Source organism: Hydra viridissima, unplaced genomic scaffold, assembly GCF_058129835.1.
Source record: "Hydra viridissima isolate aposymbiotic clone 2 unplaced genomic scaffold, HvirCarnegie_v1 scaffold_10, whole genome shotgun sequence".
Taxonomy (NCBI): domain Eukaryota; kingdom Metazoa; phylum Cnidaria; class Hydrozoa; order Anthoathecata; family Hydridae; genus Hydra; species Hydra viridissima.
The window spans coordinates 6,027,334-6,048,080 of record NW_028324309.1 but is presented as its reverse complement, the minus strand read 5'-3'; the positions used below and the strand labels follow the sequence as shown (position 1 = coordinate 6,048,080).

Here is a 20,747-nt window from a genome sequence, read left to right as displayed (position 1 = left end):
CAGAAAAATATAAAAACATAGGCCTGAAAATCAACGGAAAGTGCTCTAATTCGAAGTCAAAGTTGTAAAAAATCCCACTAAAAACCCTAATATTCGCCATTTTGAAAATAATAAGTTAATGATCTTTTTGCTGACAAAAGCCATACATGTTTGTTTTTTTTATAAGCATATGAAATTTTTGAAACAGGCTTGGGTATACTTAAGCAAAAAGTTAAAAGAGGCTCAAAAATATGCTTAAGCTTAAGCATATTTCTAATAAAATATGCTTATTTCAATACTTTTTTAAAGTGTGCGCGTTACTAAAGGTTAATGGGTATAAGAAAAATAAAAAATTGACTTAAGCTCTGTATTTGCCTTGGTTTTAATGTAGCTGAATTAATGTTATAGTATAATAATAAAAAATAAAACATATATACTATATACAAACGTTATTAATGAAATCAAAGATAGAGCTTAGAAATAAAATAAACATTTTAAATATGGTGTTAAATAAACTACACATTAAAAGTGAGAGAGAGAGAGAAAAAAAAAGAGAGAAATAAAACACTTCAGAGCGACTCTTAAACTTTATGTTTTTATGTTTAAGTATTGAGGTTTAGGTTTTGCAACACAATGACTTCATTACTTCATAAAGTCGTTGCATTGCAAAATATAAACTTCGATTTTTGTTGTTTTTGTTGGTTTAAATTTAGAAATATATATATTTAAAGTTTTTAATTAAATAAAATTTAAATTTTTAAAATAGTTTATTGAGGCTCAGGAATATGCTTACATATGCTTATTTTTTTTCCAAATCTGAGCCTCTATATGCTTATAAGCGTTATGCTTATAAAAAAAAACATGTACATTAATAGCATGGTTTTTACGTTAAAAAAGTTGTTAAAGTATATTTATCTTGCGCAAGTTTTTGTGGCAATGAAAGTAGCCGTTTTTTGATTTATTAGAGAATAAACTATATTGCAAGTAATGTACTTTTGTAATAATTTTTAAAAAAGAATTCAACAGTTTTTTTTTCCTAAAAGAAGAACTTTTGAAACTTAGTTCATTGTTGTTTTATCACATGTAAAATTTAGAAAAAGTAACCTTCAAACCATTTTTTTTTTATAAAAAAAACCAGCGTACGATACAATGATAATTATTCATCAGTTTGTCTGCATTCTCAAATTCTACGTTCAACCTTTTTTTGAAATCTTCCATTAATTTCATTTCGTTATAACAATTTCGTTATAATACTTTAAAACAGTAATGCAAAGGCTAATGGAAACCAGGTCTGTTTGTTGCGCAATGTAACGGTAATTAGTTTTCGTTAAAAATGAAAGCGTTTTGAAAAAAAAAGGCGAATATTAGGGTTTTTAGTGGGATTTTTTACAACTTTGACTTCGAATTAGAGCACTATCCGTTAATTTTCAGGTCTATGTTTTTATATTTTTCTGAATCAGCGTAAAATTCTCTATCATAATCAATCAAAAAAAAAAGGGGGGGAGGGGGAGAAACTGCAGTAGCGCCTAACAAAAAAATTAATTTTAGTGAATCACGGTCGTTTAGTAGTGCTGTTATTATAGCATGCGCAATTTTTACGAAAAAAAATCAACACTTTCAAAATGGCTACGGTCCTTGGCAACGAGCGTAATTTTTCACTAGAAACCAAGTAATTGCATATTTGCCAACATAAATAAAATCTTTTGTTGCTATTTTAATTCAAATTAGTTTAACGATAACCCAGTTGTGTACTAAAACACTTAAAACAAGAGAAGGAACATCTAATCGTTCGTTAACATTTGTTGTTGAGAAAGGTGGCTGGTTAACTACTTGTGATTTGTTTACACTTTTTGGACCCTGCGTTCTAGATTTCTAATCGTGGAAATGTAACCAAATTTTTTGAAAAAGTATGAAGAGACCTTCTTCCATTTATTTCTTTTGGCTGTTCTTTGCATTCAATTTTTTTAATGGACAAAAAGACGCTTTTCTGGATTACCTTATTGACAATTAAAACTACATTTTATTTAGTTATGTTTTTTAATAAAAAAGGAGCTATATATTTTTTAACAATATAAATGCTGTTGCCAAAAGTATTTTTAACTATTAAAATTATCTTTTTTTTTCTTTCTTTTACATGATTCAGGAATTAACACCCTACTTTTAGGATTAGTTTTCTGATAGTGACATTTTAGGATGCTTTTTAACCGCTTTGTTGGGCAAGGGATAGATTGATAAACGCGCTTTAAATTGTTAAACTCATGATGAATTGATTCTCCACCTTGTTCGCCATAGAATCCAAAGCCAGCACCCCATTTTTTCAAAAATGGAATAGCGTGATCTTCTAACATGTGTAACTTTGGAGGCACTGAAGCCTCAGGCCAAGTTGTACGGTAAAAATTCATCAATTCATCAATATTTTTTTCTAAAGAAAAAATGATAGCAACATGAATTATGGTGTACTTATAATCCCAGCTTTATAAGTTAAATCATCATAATTATCTTGCTAGGTATTGTTGTAGTTTCAGTATACTCTTCAACCTCAATAACTATAACACAATAAAATTTCCAATCGCTTTGAGAAACTCATTAAAAGCAGAAAGAAAAAGAAAAAAATCAAATAAAACATACCAAGTTCATTTAATATTTCTGCTGTCATGGTATTTTTTGAGGAGAATATGCTATAGCATGCAGAAAATTTATGAAAGAGTAATTTATATTTTCTACTGATTTCAATTGCTTTTTCGTGAATGCTTGTTCCAGAAAATCCTTCATCAAAAACAAGCTTTGGAATAGAATTACACAACATTAGTATAGAGTTTTTCTAAAAAAAAAAATTGTCTCTTTAAAAGATATATTGCATGATTTTATATTATTTGTTATTATTGTTATTAATAATGTCTCAGATTTCGAATAAATTCATTTATAAAAGAAAGGGAACCTGAAGCATTTTATGCACATGATTCCTGATAAAACTTTTTCCATGGTATGCTTGTTCCTGAACTTTCAGTTTTTGTAATGTTGTTTCAATCTGTTGTGTGCATGGTCCCTCACCTTTCTTCAGTGTAGATTGAAGCTCCAGAGTATTACATTGTTTTTTCTATGGAAGTATTATAATTGCTTTTAAATAAAAATTAGTTAAATAGCAGGATTAATAGCTTCCATGAGGAAACATTGGTCTGCAATCATCCAGATATAACAAATAAAGTACTTAAGGTGGTACTAGCCTATAAAATTTCAAAATTTTCCTCTTTTTTTTATAATACAAGTTTGAAAAATATTATTTAATAACACTGAATTTTTTTTCATTGTACATAGTTTTTAACAAATATTACACTGAAAATCAAAGGATTGAGAGTTTAACATTATCATGTCATCAATGCCAAATTTTTAAGAAATCCTTACCATTTCCTTTTTCCTTTTCTTTAGAAAATCAAGTTGAGGGAAGTAAATTGACTTTATATTTTCCACATTTTCAGGATTATTTAATGTAGCCATTGTCATAGCATCATTCACCAGCTGCATTTGTTCATCAAGATTAAAAATAGAACTTTGAAGGTCTGACAGTTGTTTTTGCTTTGACATAAATTCATGATATTTTTCAGAACAGATGCTGCTATCATTATCTAATACTCCTTCTGCTGCTATTAGAATATCCAATTCATGGGCTTCTTCTTCAAACATGTTGAAATATTTAAGATAAATCCCAATAGCAATGTGCAGAGTTGGTAAAGAAACCTTGGTACAAATGTATGCGTATGAGTTATAATTAAAAAAAATTTAATTAACTTTTAGTGATGTTGTACAGCAAAGAAATTATAAGTAAGAGAAGCAAGTAATATTTATACACATATTTGTATGTATGGAAATAATATATATATATATATATATATATATATATATATATATATATATATATATATATATATATATATATATATATATATATATATATATATTATATATATATATATATATATACATATATATATATATATATATATATATATATATATATAAATATATATTATTTCCATACATACACATATGTGTATATATATTACTTGCTTCTCTTACTTATACTTCATTCTTTGTAGAACTTCTATTTGTTCTTGAAATCTTGTCATGGCTACTTTGATGTTGACTCTGTAGTCCTTTCCTCAAAAATGTTGAAAACAATAGTATTTTCTTTACTATCTAGATTTAAAGTATTTACAATCTGGTAACTCATCTTAAAACTTCCTCCACCATAATCTCCTCCAATTTTAACTTGAATATCTTTTTCAGGAATGAACTTATGATGCACAAGACCATTACAACTATATATATATAAACAAAAATATAATTTGGCATCTTACAAAGATATACAAATCATATAAATTATATTTTAATGCTGTAAGCTACACTTGAAGTGTTAAAAACTGCTTTAATGTAAGAAATGTGTCATTTGCAAATTGATATATGCTACATTTGCTTAACTAATATTTTATCTAAAGATTTTAATTTTTGCTTAGGTAACTTTAGAACTTTCTAGTTTATCAAGATGTCTGAGAATATGTGTTGAAAGATCTTTTATCTAACCCCAAGGTGCTTGATTTATTTCAAGGTGAAAGGAGCATTTTCAACCACAATGTCATCTCCAGACCAGGTTTCAGCAACTACTCTCTGAGAAGCATATGATGCTGTGCCTATGTCAAATGTTTTAAGCCACCTGTTAAGAAAATAAGTTATTTCAGCTTATGTTGATATCAATAACTAACTGATTAGAAATCATTATCCAATTGCAATTACCTGGACATTGTTTTAAGTTTTTCCCATGGGATACCCATATCTGTTTTTATAGCTACCATTTCACTTGCACTTATTTCAATATGTCTAACTGTTGAATTTGCTAGTATTGATTGTCTTGTCTCTGGTGGAAGAGCTTTTACTAATTTAGAAGTTTGATAGCCAACTGCATTATTTAAAGTGCCTGCTACAACTTCAAGATGCCTCTTGATGGAAGAATTTCGACAGCGGGTGGTTGATTTTGCTGCCTGGTTGCTACAGACATAAGCTTTTGGTGTATGTGTAAATAACACTGGCTGGAAAGTAAGCAAGTAAATTAATTATAATTTATGGTTTAATAAAGCTAATTTTGTTTGTTTGTTTTGAAGTAGAGAAAAGTTACTTACTCTTGGCCCTCCACTTTTAAATTGAACTGATTTGCCTCCTGATTTTTCCATCTTTTGTTTAATGATGTGAAGTGTGGCTTCTACTTCTAGTGGAATATCACTATCTTTAGTTAGCTTAAACATCTCAGATATAGTGATACTTGATCTATATGGTGTGGATCTATATGGTGTGGATGTATATGGTCAGATATAGTGATACTTGATCTATATGATGATGATGATGATGATGATGATGATGATGATGATGATGATGATGATGATGATGATGATGATGATGATGATGATGATGATGATGATGATGATGATGATGATGATGATGATGATGATGATGATGATGATGATGATGATGATGATGATGATGATGATGATGATGATGATGATGATGATGATGACGACGGTGATGATGACAATGATGATGATAATAAGGATGATTTTGCAATACAGATAGTTTTATGAAACTTATATAATTGATATTCTTTTAATGCATTGAATTTCTTTTTGCATGCAGAACATACAAGTGTCAACATTTTAAGCAGGGAATCAATTTTTTTACTTGCCATCAAGTCGTCATAATAAATATTTTCTTTGCATTGTGGGCAAAATGTTTTATTTAAATGCTTTTGTTTCATTTCTTCAACTAGACATAAAAAGCAAAACAAATGTTCACATCGTTTTAGTGTAACAGGTAATTTTGGTATTTTATTACACATACAGCATAGACATAGCTCTAAGTAAGGGTTTAGTTCATTTTTAAGCTCTGATATATCTATATTTTCACTCAGGCTGTATATAGTGTTAAGTGTTAAGCTTTCTTTTATTGATGTAAGCATGGCAACTGTCCAACGTTTATTTTTTCCAGGTCTTCCTAAAAAATCTTTCTTTGTTTTCAAAATTGATTTTGTGCCTATTGCTCCCTTTCGTAGTTTCTCAGCCATCTGACACACTACACAGTTGCTGTTGTGTAGCTGCCAATATGTTGTGTTGTGTAGCAGCCAGAAAATAAAAGTCACAGATGTTGTTTTTTTCCTTTTGCTAACATTATTAGCTGTGCAGTGACATTTTATGACATTTATGACATATTCTTTTGGGATGAACACTCTCTATAATCTGTCAGTTTGACAAAAAAAACTTCTTCTATTTTGATTTTCAGGCTAATACTCATAGGGTATTGCTTTTTTCCGAGCCATTTGCCACAAACTCTGCACATGAATTTCAAATTTGTGTTGTGTAGTTCCATCTAAAGACAAAAAAATAATATTTGAGAATGCAAATTTATAAACAACAATAGCAGATTGAGTTGAGTTGTAGCACTTATACATAGTTTAGAACCAGCCAAAAACAGTGCAATATTGTCATCACTTGTAAGCCATTAACGTAAAGTAAAAAAATTGAATGCTCAGTAAAACTTGCTTTTTTGTTTTGTATATAGACTGAATTTCAGTTTTAAAAAAAAAATCTAGAAATTCTACGATCAGATTTTATTTTATCCTGACTTAAAAATTCTCAATTTTACCTTTATCGACAAGCTGCTTTTTCAGTTTTTTATATTCGCGCGCAATCAAATTTCAAGGTTTTTTTAAGGCTGATGTAAACTTTGCTTATAATAGGAACTACCCCTACTTATATTTTTTTTAGAAGATTCCTATTTGTAAAATTGTTTGAGAAAATGTTAGGATTGTAGCTATTGATAAATCATAAATTTTTTTCATGTTTACATCGCTTTCGATTTCTATTTTTGGAGCATGCGCATAATAACATAGCGCTGTTTCGCTTTATGTAAATGACCGTGGAATAAACCTGTTTGCTCTTTGACACTTATCACAATATTTACAAAAATTCTTAACATCATCTACCATCCCTTTCCAGTAATACCTCTCGGAGAGTTTTTCTAACGTTTTATCTCGACCAAAGTGTCCACCACCAAGAATTGCCGAATGACAGCCTTCGAGAATCATAGTTTTTTGACTTGTTAGAACTACTAGCAGATCCATGTTTCTTTTTTTATCGTAATAAAAAAGTAAGCCATCCTTTACCAAAAATCTTTTGGACTTTCTTCTTAACCCATCTTTTCTAATCTTATCCATGCCATGAGGGTATAATCCTCTGACAATTAAATCAACAAGATTGTTGTATTCTTCGTCGTTCATATTTTAAATATGGACTCATGATTAATTTCTGTTTGTCACGCATTCAGCAGCAAATTTTCCTGCGAGCGGCAATTTTTCCTAGGAAATAATGCAGCTGAGCAGCAGATTTTCCTAGGAAATTATGCCGCAGCCGCAAAATTTCCTAGCAGCAAAATTTCCTGTGACACCGTAAAAAACGTAACGACAAAAAATACGAAAAAAGTGCTATGGAGTGTCTGCTATAATTGCATTAAAGTTTTTTATTAAAAATTTATTTTCATGGTGGCACTTTGATGTTAGCTCGCTTCGTTTATTGACCAAGCCTAGTTTCGACGTAATAATGTGGTACTTTTCGGTCAAGCACAAATTACAGTAATTACCACCAGGTCATCAGTAGCGTACCGAAGGTGGGGCGGGGGGCGGTCCGCCCCTGGCCCCACCTTCGGTACGCTAGATAATAAACATCCACAGCAAACAAACCAAGATGTAAGAAATTGAAATGACATCTTGGCCAATAAGAACCACCGTGACTGTTTTGGAGGCCCTCCGCGAAGCTTCCTCCCCCACACCCGCGAGTACTAATAAATAGATTCGCCCGCCCTACCTACGAGTCTATGGTTCATGATGGTTTAGGCAGACTGACGGATGTTTATGTTGTTTCGTTAATGTGATTAATATACTCTATCATTCAGTACCTCAATAATTCGAGAGCAAATCACGTCTTCAGTTCGTCATCACCAAGTTACATGGTAAGTTATAATTTTATTCCTGCATATAGGCCTAACAAGGCTGCGTGAGAAGATTTTAGTAGAAGAAATTGTAACCTATGCCCATCAGTTTTCAGAAACTTTCAATAATGTAGAGGAGGAAGAAATGCTGCCTTAATTAAAGAGGCTAAGAAGGCATCTGAAGGTTTCTGGCATCAAATTAGATATTGCAGCTGCATGGACATCCTTGAAAATGCTTCAGTTTATCATTGAAATGGACTTTCGTTTGACGAGCTTGGCCATAATATCAGTTGAAAACGAAATTGCAAAACGTGATATTTTATGAGTTAATCAAACGATTTGCAGAAGTCAAGGCTCGCAAGAAAGCATTTTAATGTGTTTCTAGAGGTAACTCTTTGCTGTAAATCTGTTTTTTTTACTGTACATTGTACATCATTGTATTATCATTTAAAATAAGTAATCAAAACTAATGTTTTAGTCATTTGTGTACATAAATGAATTTCTATAAGTGATAAAATGGCGTTAATGGATATATATAAACATATAAATTGATAGATAATGATAAAGATGGTGTTTGCTAACTTTTGTTTATTACAAACGTTTTCAAGAAAGTGGAGAAAGATAATGTGTTATACATACATTCATTAATGTAGTCTATATATATATATATATATATATATATATATATATATATATATATATATATATATATATATATATATATATAGGCCCCATTACCAAGTGCCGCCCTAGGCCCCAAAACATGTTGGTACGCCACTGCAGGTCATTGCGTTTTATTAGTGAATTACTATTTGCAATGACCTGTGTTTTTTGTAACATCCTTAACACGAAATATATTGATTGATTGATTGATTGATTGATTGACTGATATATAACTATTTTATATACTTACTTCAATTACAAGATGATCTTAGCGATGGTTATTTATCTTAATATGATTCTTTATATAATATATCTAAATTAATAATTAAATTCCAAATCTAAACTAATAATTTAGTTCCAAAAGGAAAAAAGTTTCAACTCTCTTAAGAGATCCTTCTCCACTGGCCGCGTGCAACGGAAAAACGCGCTCTTTCAAAGCCTAGTAACTAATGACAAAACGACGTTAAACGTTAAACATTAAGCATTTCTGTAGGAATTATATTATAGATTATATTATAGATTAGGAGTATGTAAAAATTTTCATCGTCAAACTTTTAAGTTAATTATGCTAATTAAAATATAAGTACTGTGTTTTAAACATGATTTGAAAGAAAAATTTTTCTTGTTTAGTATGGCTAGGGTAAGGACTATTGTAATTGTAATTGTAAAAATTAAATACAATTACACATTACAATACAATAATATTGTATTGTAATATTACAGAAACAATAAAAAAATTTTATTTTGGTATTGTATTGCTGTGATGAAAAACAATTACAATAAGTATTGGATTGTTTTTTTTTTCTAACAATACAACGAAATTCGAGAACTATTGTATTGTATTGTTTTAATGAAATAAAATTACAATAACTATTGTATTGTTTTGATGAAAACAATTAAAATAACTATTGTAGTGTATTACTTTACATTATAGCAGAAAAGCTGACGTATTTTAACGTATTTACATTCATCTCTGACGAACTTACTATTATTTTTGCTATTTTTTTTTTATTTACGGATTTGCAACATATTGCAAATTTTATTTTTTACATATTTAGATTTCGCATCACCTATCTTGTTATGTATTTCTATGCTCTAAATGGCCGCAAAATATTGCCTGTCTGATGATAGCCTTACTATTATGAAAAATTACATTCATAAATCATTTTATTCAGCCCTTTTATTTTTTTCTCTTGATTTTAATACTGCAAAGGTACTTAAAATATATACGAAAATTAACTTTAGTAACACAAACAGTTAAACATAATAATTCTTCTTAAATATAAATGTTAATGTCTTGAAATGTTGAAGAACCAACATAAAAAAATTAATGATGACGAAACGAAGAGCCAAAAGGAGATTTTTCTTGATGCGTTTAAGGCCTGAAAATAAAACAAAATGTTAACCGTACTATTTTTAACAATATCTTCATATTCATTACTTTTCCAAATATCTCATACTTTTTCTTACAAGGATTTTAATTGCTAAAAGTTATACTGGAATGAGTTGTGTTTATAAGATTTTGGTATAAGAATAAGACTATTAGATGTTTAAATATTTCCAACTAATAAATACCTGCACCTTAAAGTTGCCTTTGTTTGAATTCAGGGTGATTTGTAATCATCATTATCATCAAAACTCTGACTGGAACCACTGGAGACCTGATTAAGTTGATCTTCATCATCTTCTGAATCAATTTCTTTAAAGTGGCTGTGATATGCATTGCGCTTAACTGAAGTTGAGATTCTGCTAGAGGAGGCAGCAGACATGGAACTGTTCATGATGAGACTTAGATGGACCTTCAAGTTGACCTGAATAACATTATTTCAGCATTTTTACTCTTCTTGACACTTTGTATCAAAATATGAAAGGATATTTCCTAACAGTTTTAGTCAGTTAAATTAAAAGTTTGCATTTTGACAGTTCTATAATTTTTTTTTTAACTTTTAATCAAATTTTTTTAATTTAAATTTTTCAAATTAAAGTAAAATCAAAAATCAAGTTGAAAGAATTAAAAAAGATAAATTTGTTACAGCAACCAACAAACCCTCTAACAAACTGCATTTACCTGATTCAAGTTGTAAATCCCACTAAATTATGACTTTGCTGCTGTTGTGATGTATATACACCAGACGAGCCACATTAGTTGGGTCCAAACGACTTCGTAGTGGAGTTACAATATTTTCTGCCTCTGAGAAAACTTGTTCTGATGCTGCAGAAGATGCTAGGACGGAGAGCACAGCACGAGCAGCTGTAGACAAAAGTGGAAATCGAAATTCATTTTGTTTCCACCAGCAATCTAAAAAGTTGGCTTCAGCAAAAGCTTTCTCAGCGCAGCCATGATTCTTAAACTTTTCTTCAAGCTTGGACAAAACAGCTGCGCAGTAGTTCTTCACATCTTCTGTGTTTTCTTCTGTCATGCTGTCAGAGAAGATTTTGTGCAAGTTGAACACTTCGGGAATGACTTCATGAATTGATGGCTTGTCTTCAACAGACAAGGTGTTGATTGCGCCTTTAAGCCTTTTCATCAAGGGCAAAACTTTCTGCCAGATTTCAAAAACGGATTTATCAGGAATTTCTCTCCACCAGGTATTCTGCTTGACAGGGAATTCATTTTTCTTTCCTTTTCTTTGTATGTACAGAACAATAGGCTTCGCATCTAAAATTGACTTCAAGCAAAAAAACATACTATTCCAGCGTGTCTTGACAAAGCTTTGAATTTTATGGAGTGGTCCTTTAAACAAATTTTTTTGTTTCAAGTGCGCTGCAGTGGCCTCCATTTGACCTGCAATCATAAAACTAACCTTTTTACTGCATTTGATTATGAATCTTTCAAAAATTGAAATTTTCTTTTGACTTAGGCAACTCAGAAAGTTTAACTTGTCACGCTTTTATATTGACACGCTTTAATATTGTCTGGACACGGACCGTGTCAATTCTTCCGCGGAAGAATTATTTATTACGTAATAAAAAACCATGACTATAAAACAATAAAAAACCTAATTTGTACTAGTCGGCTGGAAAGAATTAGGCAGTCTAAAATTAAAGTTAAAATACAATTTTTGACTTATCAAAGTTTAAAATTTTAGTTAATTAAACGTTTATTGTGTAAATACTAAGTAGATAGCAATTCAACATAAAATATTTTTTGAATAGGGTAAAATCGGTTGTACCCGAGAATGAACCACAAAATATTTAAGAAGATTTTATTTAATAATATATTATATAAATTACAACTAATATAATTAATGAAATTCTATAGAAGTTTTGGTATACTCTTTTTACAATACAAGACTTTACTTATAAGTAGTTTTGTTAGAAATTTCCCGAATTTTAAATTGCTAATTCAGGATAATTTCGTAGCAATAAGGTTTTTAGTTTCCGCTCATTGTGGTATTTTATTGGTATTATTACGTAAGGCATACGTTCGCAAATGTTCTTTTGATAATTAATCCGTACCAAATAAAAAGAGTGCAGTTTTTAATTTATTCATTTTGTTTGCAGACAAAAAGCCGCAGAAATTTAATTTTTAATCTTTTTGACTACGTTGGTAATGGTGGTTCTCAGTTCTTCAGGAAAAGCTTGTAGCTAAAGCAGTTGAAAAACATCCAGCAATTGTTGATTGTGTTTGTACATTAATGTCATGTTCTGGAAGTTGTATTGAAAATTGCGATTGCAGGTGTTGGAGCTATGTTGGCTGGAAAGACGTTTGCACACAGTATTAGAGTATTATGTATGATTGTGGAAGAACTAATTTCACTTTTGTTCTCTAAAGACATAAGTGATTTTGATTCTTTAAAGATTCATCTGAAAAAAACAGCAAGTAATAGTAGAGCATCAAAACATTGCATCGACTGTTTAATAAAGCCAGTTTTCATTGTGTTATCCCAGTAGGCACGGGACCTAAAGAAGATGTCTTTTGAACGTTGAAAAGACGTCCAAATCGTTCAAAAGAATTTAAAAGGTGTTTTTTTTACGTTCCGTACCCACTGGGAAGGTTTATGCGCGCCGAACGCGAAAGTAACTGGACTTTGCATTTGTGGGCAATTTGACGAGCATTCTGTAGTTTATTGGGCCGGGCGAATAAAAATGAGCAATTGCTTTTACTCAGTAATTGGTCAGCTTTACGTGAATAAAAACTTCAACAACTTTTCTTAAGTTTTTATTCACGTAAAATTGAGCAATTACTGAGTAAAAGCAATTGCTCATTTTTATTCACCCGGTCAATTATTGTAAAATATTCTTTAATTTTTAAACTTAAAGAAAACTATTCACTTCATTTTTATTATCTATTTTACCTTTCTCAGGACGTATTTTATGTTGAATCACTGTCTTAGGTCTGCCGAATCCCTTTCATTTGCAGAAAAATGATGGTTTCTTTTTTTTTGATCCCGTTAATTTTGATTTTCAATATTTAAAGTTGCCCAATATACCATTCTGGCACCCCTTCCCCCTCCCATTATGTTTCAGTAAAATAGAATCAGTCATTAAATATTAGTTGTACCCTATTTCAAGGGTACAAGGGTATATAGTCGGCAACTGGACTATTAAAACATTTATTAAATTTTGACAATAGAATAATTTTTTTAATTACAATAACAATATATTGTTATAGTATTACAAAGACAAATTACAATACAATAATTATTATTATCGTAGTGGGTCATTACAATACATTTTTTTTTTCAGTTATTGTTATTGTTTTATAATGATGAATTGCAATACAAATTTTATTGTTATTGTATTACAGAATTACAATAGTTATAAATCACAAGTATTGTTATTGTTTCTAAATTAAGTTAATACAATAACAATAACTATTGTTACTGTTTTTGTTTTCATTACAATTACAATTGTCCTAACCCTAAGTATGGCTATTACTTTAAGTGAAGATAGTTTACTGTTTTTGAAATATTTTCTGAAAAAATGGAAGTGGAATAAATTCACTTAAGACATTGCATGCTATATGATTTTATACAAGAAAAATTGCTGTTGGAAGCCACTAATACAATTCGTTCTGCTATTAGAATTTATGCTTCAGAAGTAAGAACTTGTCGAGGATGGTTTGTTAGGCTTAGCAGTGGATGCTATAACTTAGAAGACCAGCAACGCTCTGGGAGACCATGAGAAACAAAAAATGATGATTTTTTAAAGTTGCTTGATGAAAATTAGTGTTGTGACCAAAACTAAAAATTGTAACTAACTTAACTAATAAAACCGTAACTAAAAAACCGACTAACTTTTTAGACGAACTAAATTTAGTCGAAAAACATATTAGTCAAACTAATATTAGTCGGCTAACTTTTTAGTCTAAATAAAATTAGTCGACTACATTTTTAGTATAACTAAAGTTAGTCGACTGACATTTCAGCATAACTAATATTAGTCGAATAAATTTTTTAATTTGCAAAAAATATATTGTTACTACTACCCAAAAAATACTTTTTTAAAATGCCTTAGTTGTGAAGTGGTTTGAGCGCCATGTTTTTAATTATAAATAGCTGTAAGTTGCAATTTTTATCTACAAGACATCTATTTCTAGGTTAAATTTTCAGAGTTTTTCAGGTTTTCGGAGAAAGGTTTGCAAGATATACACTTGGAATTTTGCAATAGTAATAAAACTTACCTAATTAGTTCCACCTTATTGTTAAGTACTTGTTTTAACTTTCAATGAAAAGCGGTTCAGAACTGGATTTTTTCAGTTTCTAACTAAAGTGAATTATATTTGAAAGGTGTGTTTTATGCAGAAGCATTTTCGGATTTCCTTTATATAATACCTGCAATGATTTTTTGAGGTAATGATACCTAATTTATTTCGTTCTACACTCATAAAAACGCAGATGTTTACAGTGACAATAAGATTATAACAGTTAGTCAATTAATGTTTTTTATTATTTCTATATAGTGTAATTGAATATATATCTTGTTTAACTCTCAATTTTGTTTTTCTTTTAAAAATTAATATTCAAATGCTAATAACTAATTATGTTTTCGGTATAAATTATCAGCTGTTTTTGACGGAGTTGTTCTGCTAACAAACCAATTTTTGTTTAATTCAATAAAAGAAAATTTGGGCAATACTAGGCACAAAAAAAACATTTTTATTAGTTAATTATCGCAAATTATATTAAGTATTTTAAATTTCTTAAAAACAATAAATTTTGATAAATGTCCTTAAATTGATTTATTTGTCATAATTCATATTATGTTCATATAATTTCATGGTATAGGTTATTCAGTCTTTATTAGCACTAAATCTTATTTTAGTCGACTAATTTTAGTTAGACCAAAAAGTTAGTTGACTAATTTTAGTTACGCTTTAAAGTTAGCCGACTAAATTTAGCTTGACTAAGAAGTTGGTCGACTAAATTTAGTTAGACTTAAAAAATAGTCGGCTAATTTTAGTTAGACTAAAACTAACCTTAACTCCCGCCCCAAATGAAAATCCACGTCAAACGACAATAAAATTAGCTTAAAAGCTTTCAGTTTGTTAATCAATTATTTCTAGAAGTTTGATTTAATTAGGAAAAAGTTCAAAAAAAGTTGAAAGTGGATTCCGTTTGAGATTTGAGTGAAAGAAACGTGATTCGACGATTGAACAATTGGATTTAGCAAAGTTTAGGAAAAAGAATTTTAACGAAAAATTATTAATGGAAATAAGAAATAGACTTATTTTCAGAACCATAATAATAAAAAACAGAGTTTAAGTTGTGATCAAACAACAGTTTCGACTCCAAAAAGAGACTACTGTAATAAAGTGATGTTGTGAATTTAATGGGATATAAAAGGTGTATTGTATTTTGAGTTATTGGAACCTAAGCAAACTGTTAATGCTCAAAGTTGTTCTAAATAATTAGGACGTTTGAGTGAAGACAAAAGAACTAAATCACGTCATAGAAAGTGAAAATTCGTATTGCTTCATGACGAAAAGTCGTATTGTTTTCATGAAGCACAATGGATCAGTCTAATTGCCATTCTTCCTAACAATGGATCTAATCTAACTGCTTTTCGTGACTTATATGTGTGCATACTTTGTGACTAACATGATGCATTAACAACATCATGGCCTGCCGTAAATTTTTATACGTTCTTCTTAGGGCTCATATTATTCATCAAAGTGACAAACGGAAAGAATTTGGTTATCTGAGACGCATGAAAAAAATTGCAAAAAACAGTATAACTGCAGTGAACTGAATGTTTGGCATATCATTTAGTAAAAAACAACACCTTCAAAAAAACCATAGCTAAACAAGTTGTATTAAACAGGTTGTCAATATCTGTTAGCTTGGTTTATGCTAATCTGTGTTCAAAGTTTTATAATAAACGGAACACTTTAACAAAGTTATGGCGAAAAAACTAATAAAACCAATGGACCCAAGTTCGCAGAACCGAGATTGGCCGCCATCAGTCATTTTAAGGGTTCTATGCCTTAAACCTAACCCTAAGTATTTCCCTAATTACTCGTTTTTACCCATTGCAAGAAAATTTTTTAGTTGAAAACTGTCTATGCACAAAAACTTAAACGTCACACGGTTTTAGATCAGGTTTAAGTCAGAATCGCACCCCATTCAGTCAGTCTCAATATTATTTTTAAAATCTGAGCATCTTAAGCGCGTTCATAGTAACGAATAAAAATGGCGTTCTAGCTCAAATTTTTTATTCAATAATTATAAAACAAGCAAATAACTGTAAATAACCTGTTTACATGCATTTATTATTCTGCTACATTAAGGCACTATTATGTATATAAATATAGGCAGTAGCTTAGTAATTATGTAAGAAGCACATTTTATGTTATACTGAGGTATGTTTTACATATAAAAGACGTTTAAAGTTATCTATTAATAGTTTATAACAAAATTAGGTGATTTTTCTTGTTTTGTAAAAAAGATCACATGGACGATATTGATGATTTGCTTGATGAAGTTGAACTAAAGTATTGCTCTAAAGAAGAAAAAAATGTTAATAGGATTCAAACAAAAATAAAATTTCAAAAGGATTTTAGTGATTCACAGCAAGCTGCAGTAAGGTAATTTTGTACAGAATATTGTAAAACGTTTTTATTTCTTTAAAGGCCTTTTAAAATATTTGAACAGCTTTTAATTTTTTCTAAACTGCTAAAAAAATTTCTTTGGCACTTAAGAAATTTTTTGATTCAAAAATTTTTGAATGAAAAAAGCAAAATAAAAAAACAAAAGTGTCAGTAAAAACAAAGTTTAAAAACATTTAAAATGCTATTCTCTGGGATCTATAATGTTATAAAAAATTACATTGCAAGTATCAAACCTATAGAGAAAATTTATTATTCAAGTTTAAACATCATTTACTTGCTGCAGTTCTATGAGAAAGGTTTGAAAAAGATTTACTAGATTGTTAAATAAAACATTCTTGGTTTTTTCTAAGTGATTTTCTATGAATTTGATAAGTTCTATAAGTCATGTTTTCTATAGTTAATGATATTTGCTTTAGATTCATGTTCATTTTAAAATTGTTAACATCTCAATGTGTTTCCATCTAAGCATGCTTTTTAAGATATATCAATTTCATAAGTTGATAAATGTTTTTATATAATATACTTGTAGATCAAGGCATAGTGAGCTAGATGATCTTGTTGATGAAATTATGAAAGATGATGGATTAGACAAATGTCTTAAAATAGTATATTATTAATTTTATAAAAAAGTATTTTAGTTAACTTATGCTATGTTGTTTCCAATATTCTTTTTTTGAAAATTATGTTTATAGAAATAAATCCTAGACAGAATCTGCTTATTTTATGTCTCTCTTTGTAATTAAAAAATTATTTACTTTCTATGGTAGTTTATACAATCAACTAAACCAAATCATAGTTAAATTGATGAAATAAAAATTTACACTGAAATTATTTATTGTTTTATTTGTATTATTTTATTTTAGAATCACTCTCAAAATTCTTCTTCAACTGAAAAAGAATCTAAACTGAAGTTAAGATGTTCTGAACTTTTCGTTGGTGGTACACTGATACAATTGGGGGCTGCCAACCATATAAATAAAAGGTTTAAAATGTTTTTCTCTCTCTTTAAGACAAAATTAGAAATTTAGGAAATTTATTTACTTTTTTGAAATGTGTATTTAAAACTCACAATTGGATGGAATATTGTACAGTAAATATTTTGTCAAAATTTTCAAAGAAAAACAAAAAATACAAACTATGAAAAACAAACATACAAATTTCAAACAAATGATATGTGTAAGGTTTAAACCTTTAAACTTTAAATTCAAAATGAAATGTTTGAATTCTTTTTTTTTTTTTTTTTTTGATAAATTAAACAATGATCTCAGGACAAGATATCTAAGCTTTTGTTTTTTAAGAATGACTTGATTTTTGTTTTAATTTTACCACATCTAATAGTAAATTCATTTAAAGTGAGATTCAAATTTTTCCCTGTGCTTTTAACATTTTGAATTCAGACTTTTGATTAATAAATTCAGACATGCACCTCTATTTAATGAATTAAGACCTGTACTTATGTCTAATAAATTCAGTCTGTATTTACAGTTAATAAATTAACAAAACTTAGCTGGAACTATGGTTTAAGTCATTGGAACATTAAATACTTAACTTGAAAATGATTTATGAAATTCAGCTGTTTTTAGTACTATTTGGGAGTTTTTTGCTATTTGCAAGTTCACCTGTTTTCTTGTGTAAGAAATGTTCCCACACTAAGGTTCTATATATCACTTTGATCACACACAGTTTTTTGTGTGTGATCAAAGTGATATATAGAACCTTAGTGTGGGAACATGTATGATCACCATAGTCTTTACAATAGTCCATATTACAGTGCATCACTAATACCATGGTTTTATCATTTATTATGATGAAAATTTTAAAATAACTTTGAAATAAAGATACCAAATATTTGAGATTTCATTGATGCAACCAAATGTGTAAAAGTATAAAGTAAGATCTCGATTAGTTTGTGCAGAATAAGTCCATTCTAAATTAAAAGATTCTTCTATTAAGTTACTTCTGGACTGTTTTTTTTATAGATAATGTCAAATTTTGTTCTTAATGAATTATACAAATATAAAAATAAGTTCTTAATGAATTACATAAATAAAAAGAGATTTTATTTGTCAATATTTAATTACTTTTCCCTGGGATTTCTTTTATATCCAGGTTATGTGATCAACTACACTGTCTGACATGTGATAACAGAGTTGTATATTTTGATAACTTTGAGTGGAAAGAAGACAAATGTGATTACTTAGTGTTTAGAAATAGCTATCCTGATTTTAATCGATTAAAGTCTGTACTTCTTTTTAGAAATGGTAATTTTTTTTTTGTCTGTAAGAAAAAAGTTGATTAGTTTTATTGTATTATTATTTCTTGATGAATATTAATATCAGTTTATTTCTTAGACTTCTTAAATAAGGAATAGAGTTTTCTGGGCCGGGGATTTTTGCCCTAGGAGGCTTCACTCACTAAAGTCTATTTTTTAAATTTTTTGACAAAAAAAAAACTAGAAAAATCTAGATGACAAAATATTCTAATTAAATTTTCAGCAGCATAAAGCGAGTTTGTCATTATTTAAACTTTTAACTTTACGAAGTTTATTGTTGTAAAAGTAGTTTTTTATAAGCTCTTGTTATGCAATCTGTTTCTAAGGTTATCGGGCTTATTGCTGTCAGTGCAGCTGGTTGACTGGCAGCGATTTGATTGAGTTGGTGAAATGTAAACCAAGTTTTAAATGGATATGTAAAAGACATTGACGTAATTGTTTAGTTAAAAAATCGATAAAGAGGCCAGCATTTTGCTCAACATGTTTAGTGAAGCAAACTCATGAGTGTATTCTCATATGGTTTTCGCCTTCGCGTGATAAGATATATTTGTAATTTTTTTTGTACTTGTCTTTTGATTTTTTTAACCCGCACTCGATTCTTCTTTTTTTTATCTTTTTTTTTTTTTTTTTGCAATTTAGAAATGCCAGTTTGTATAGATTTCTAAAGATTTTAATAATAATCGCTCGCTTGATTAGCTTTGAGTATTTAATGATTTTTAAAACTTTTCTCTCGAATAATTACATTTGAGACATGTTTATCTCTTTATAAACATTCTCATCATCCGGTTTGAAATTCTTATTTAACAAAATATTTTTGATCAGATTTATTTATGAGTAAAAAATTTATCGTGTGTAATAAAATTTAAGAACTTTTTTTTCTTTCGATAATTTCGAAAACATAATGGCGATAAACTTCTACTGCCAGGAAACCGATATTAATTTGATAATTGGATTTAAAATATGCTCTCATATTTTATTTTGCAATTTTGTATTTTAATGTTTGACAGATTAGAAAAACTTTCAAATTAAGAATTTCTTCAAATTCAAACTTTTTAAAAACAAATCTTTTTTCCCCTATTTTAGCTCGTTTAAATTTATCGAAATTTAAACGAGCTAAAATAGAGGAAAAGACAACTGGAAAATTTGATAAATCGTATTGTCTAACATATGGTCATTCATCCAGCATGAATTTAAAAATATATTTGCAAAAGTAAATTTGCTCTATTCAAGGCTTCTTTTGTTACAAGTGCTTTTAAAATGGACAGATTTGAAAACACAATTGTTCCCTAATGATCAATTAAAAAACAGTGGACTAATAACATTAGTCAATAGATTTTTGCTGACTTAAATTTAGGGGTTGTTTTTTAAGCTAAATTTGATACGCTTATTCCAAATCTGGCTTCCTTTTTTTGTCTGTCGCATCTACAGTATATTCGTGTTTTACGATTAAATGGATAATAAAAAAATTAAAATTTCAATCATTTTAACAACATTTCCAATAAACTTATTAACCATGATTACAAACACAGAATGTTGAAGCCACAATTTCAGTATGTGAAAATTAATAAGCTAAACGAATAAAATTTTTGTTATCATTAAAACTTTACAAATTGGGTGTATATATTTATATAGCTACCAATTTACATATTAAATAATATATCTGTTTCACATGTAAATGTAAATCAAGAAATATTCAATTTGAATTTGACCAATTTATAGATTTAAATTTGAAGAGAATTTGAATACTTTACTAAT

At 28.9% G+C, this 20,747-nt stretch overlaps 1 protein-coding gene and 1 pseudogene across 3 annotated transcripts; one reads left to right on the top strand and one right to left on the bottom strand.

Annotated features, from left to right (window-relative positions):
- Nucleotides 1-2,012: 2,012 nt before the first annotated feature.
- Nucleotides 2,013-6,390, bottom strand: LOC145193870 (uncharacterized; annotated as a pseudogene). Its single transcript, XR_016456277.1, has 9 exons — nucleotides 5,457-6,390; nucleotides 5,151-5,283; nucleotides 4,768-5,060; nucleotides 4,505-4,687; nucleotides 4,054-4,297; nucleotides 3,382-3,715; nucleotides 2,918-3,076; nucleotides 2,704-2,800; nucleotides 2,013-2,401 (listed from the first exon to the last, which is right to left on the bottom strand). The product of XR_016456277.1 is annotated as an uncharacterized LOC145193870 (transcript).
- A 9,886-nt stretch (nucleotides 6,391-16,276) lies between these two features.
- Nucleotides 16,277-20,017, top strand: LOC149882839 (cilia- and flagella-associated protein 418-like). 2 transcript variants are annotated; one of them, XM_090099332.1, is made up of 6 exons: nucleotides 16,277-16,471; nucleotides 16,558-16,696; nucleotides 17,250-17,325; nucleotides 17,584-17,702; nucleotides 18,830-18,981; nucleotides 19,319-20,017. In XM_090099332.1, exons 2-6 carry the CDS (start codon nucleotides 16,563-16,565, stop codon nucleotides 19,420-19,422), a joined length of 585 nt encoding a protein of 194 aa, XP_089955458.1. In that variant the 5' UTR covers nucleotides 16,277-16,471; nucleotides 16,558-16,562; the 3' UTR covers nucleotides 19,423-20,017. The 2 variants fall into 2 exon arrangements, with proteins under 2 accessions (XP_089955458.1, XP_089955456.1); XM_090099330.1 differs by lacking the exon at nucleotides 16,277-16,471 and having other exon boundaries at nucleotides 16,485-16,696; nucleotides 19,319-19,626.
- Nucleotides 20,018-20,747: the final 730 nt, after the last annotated feature.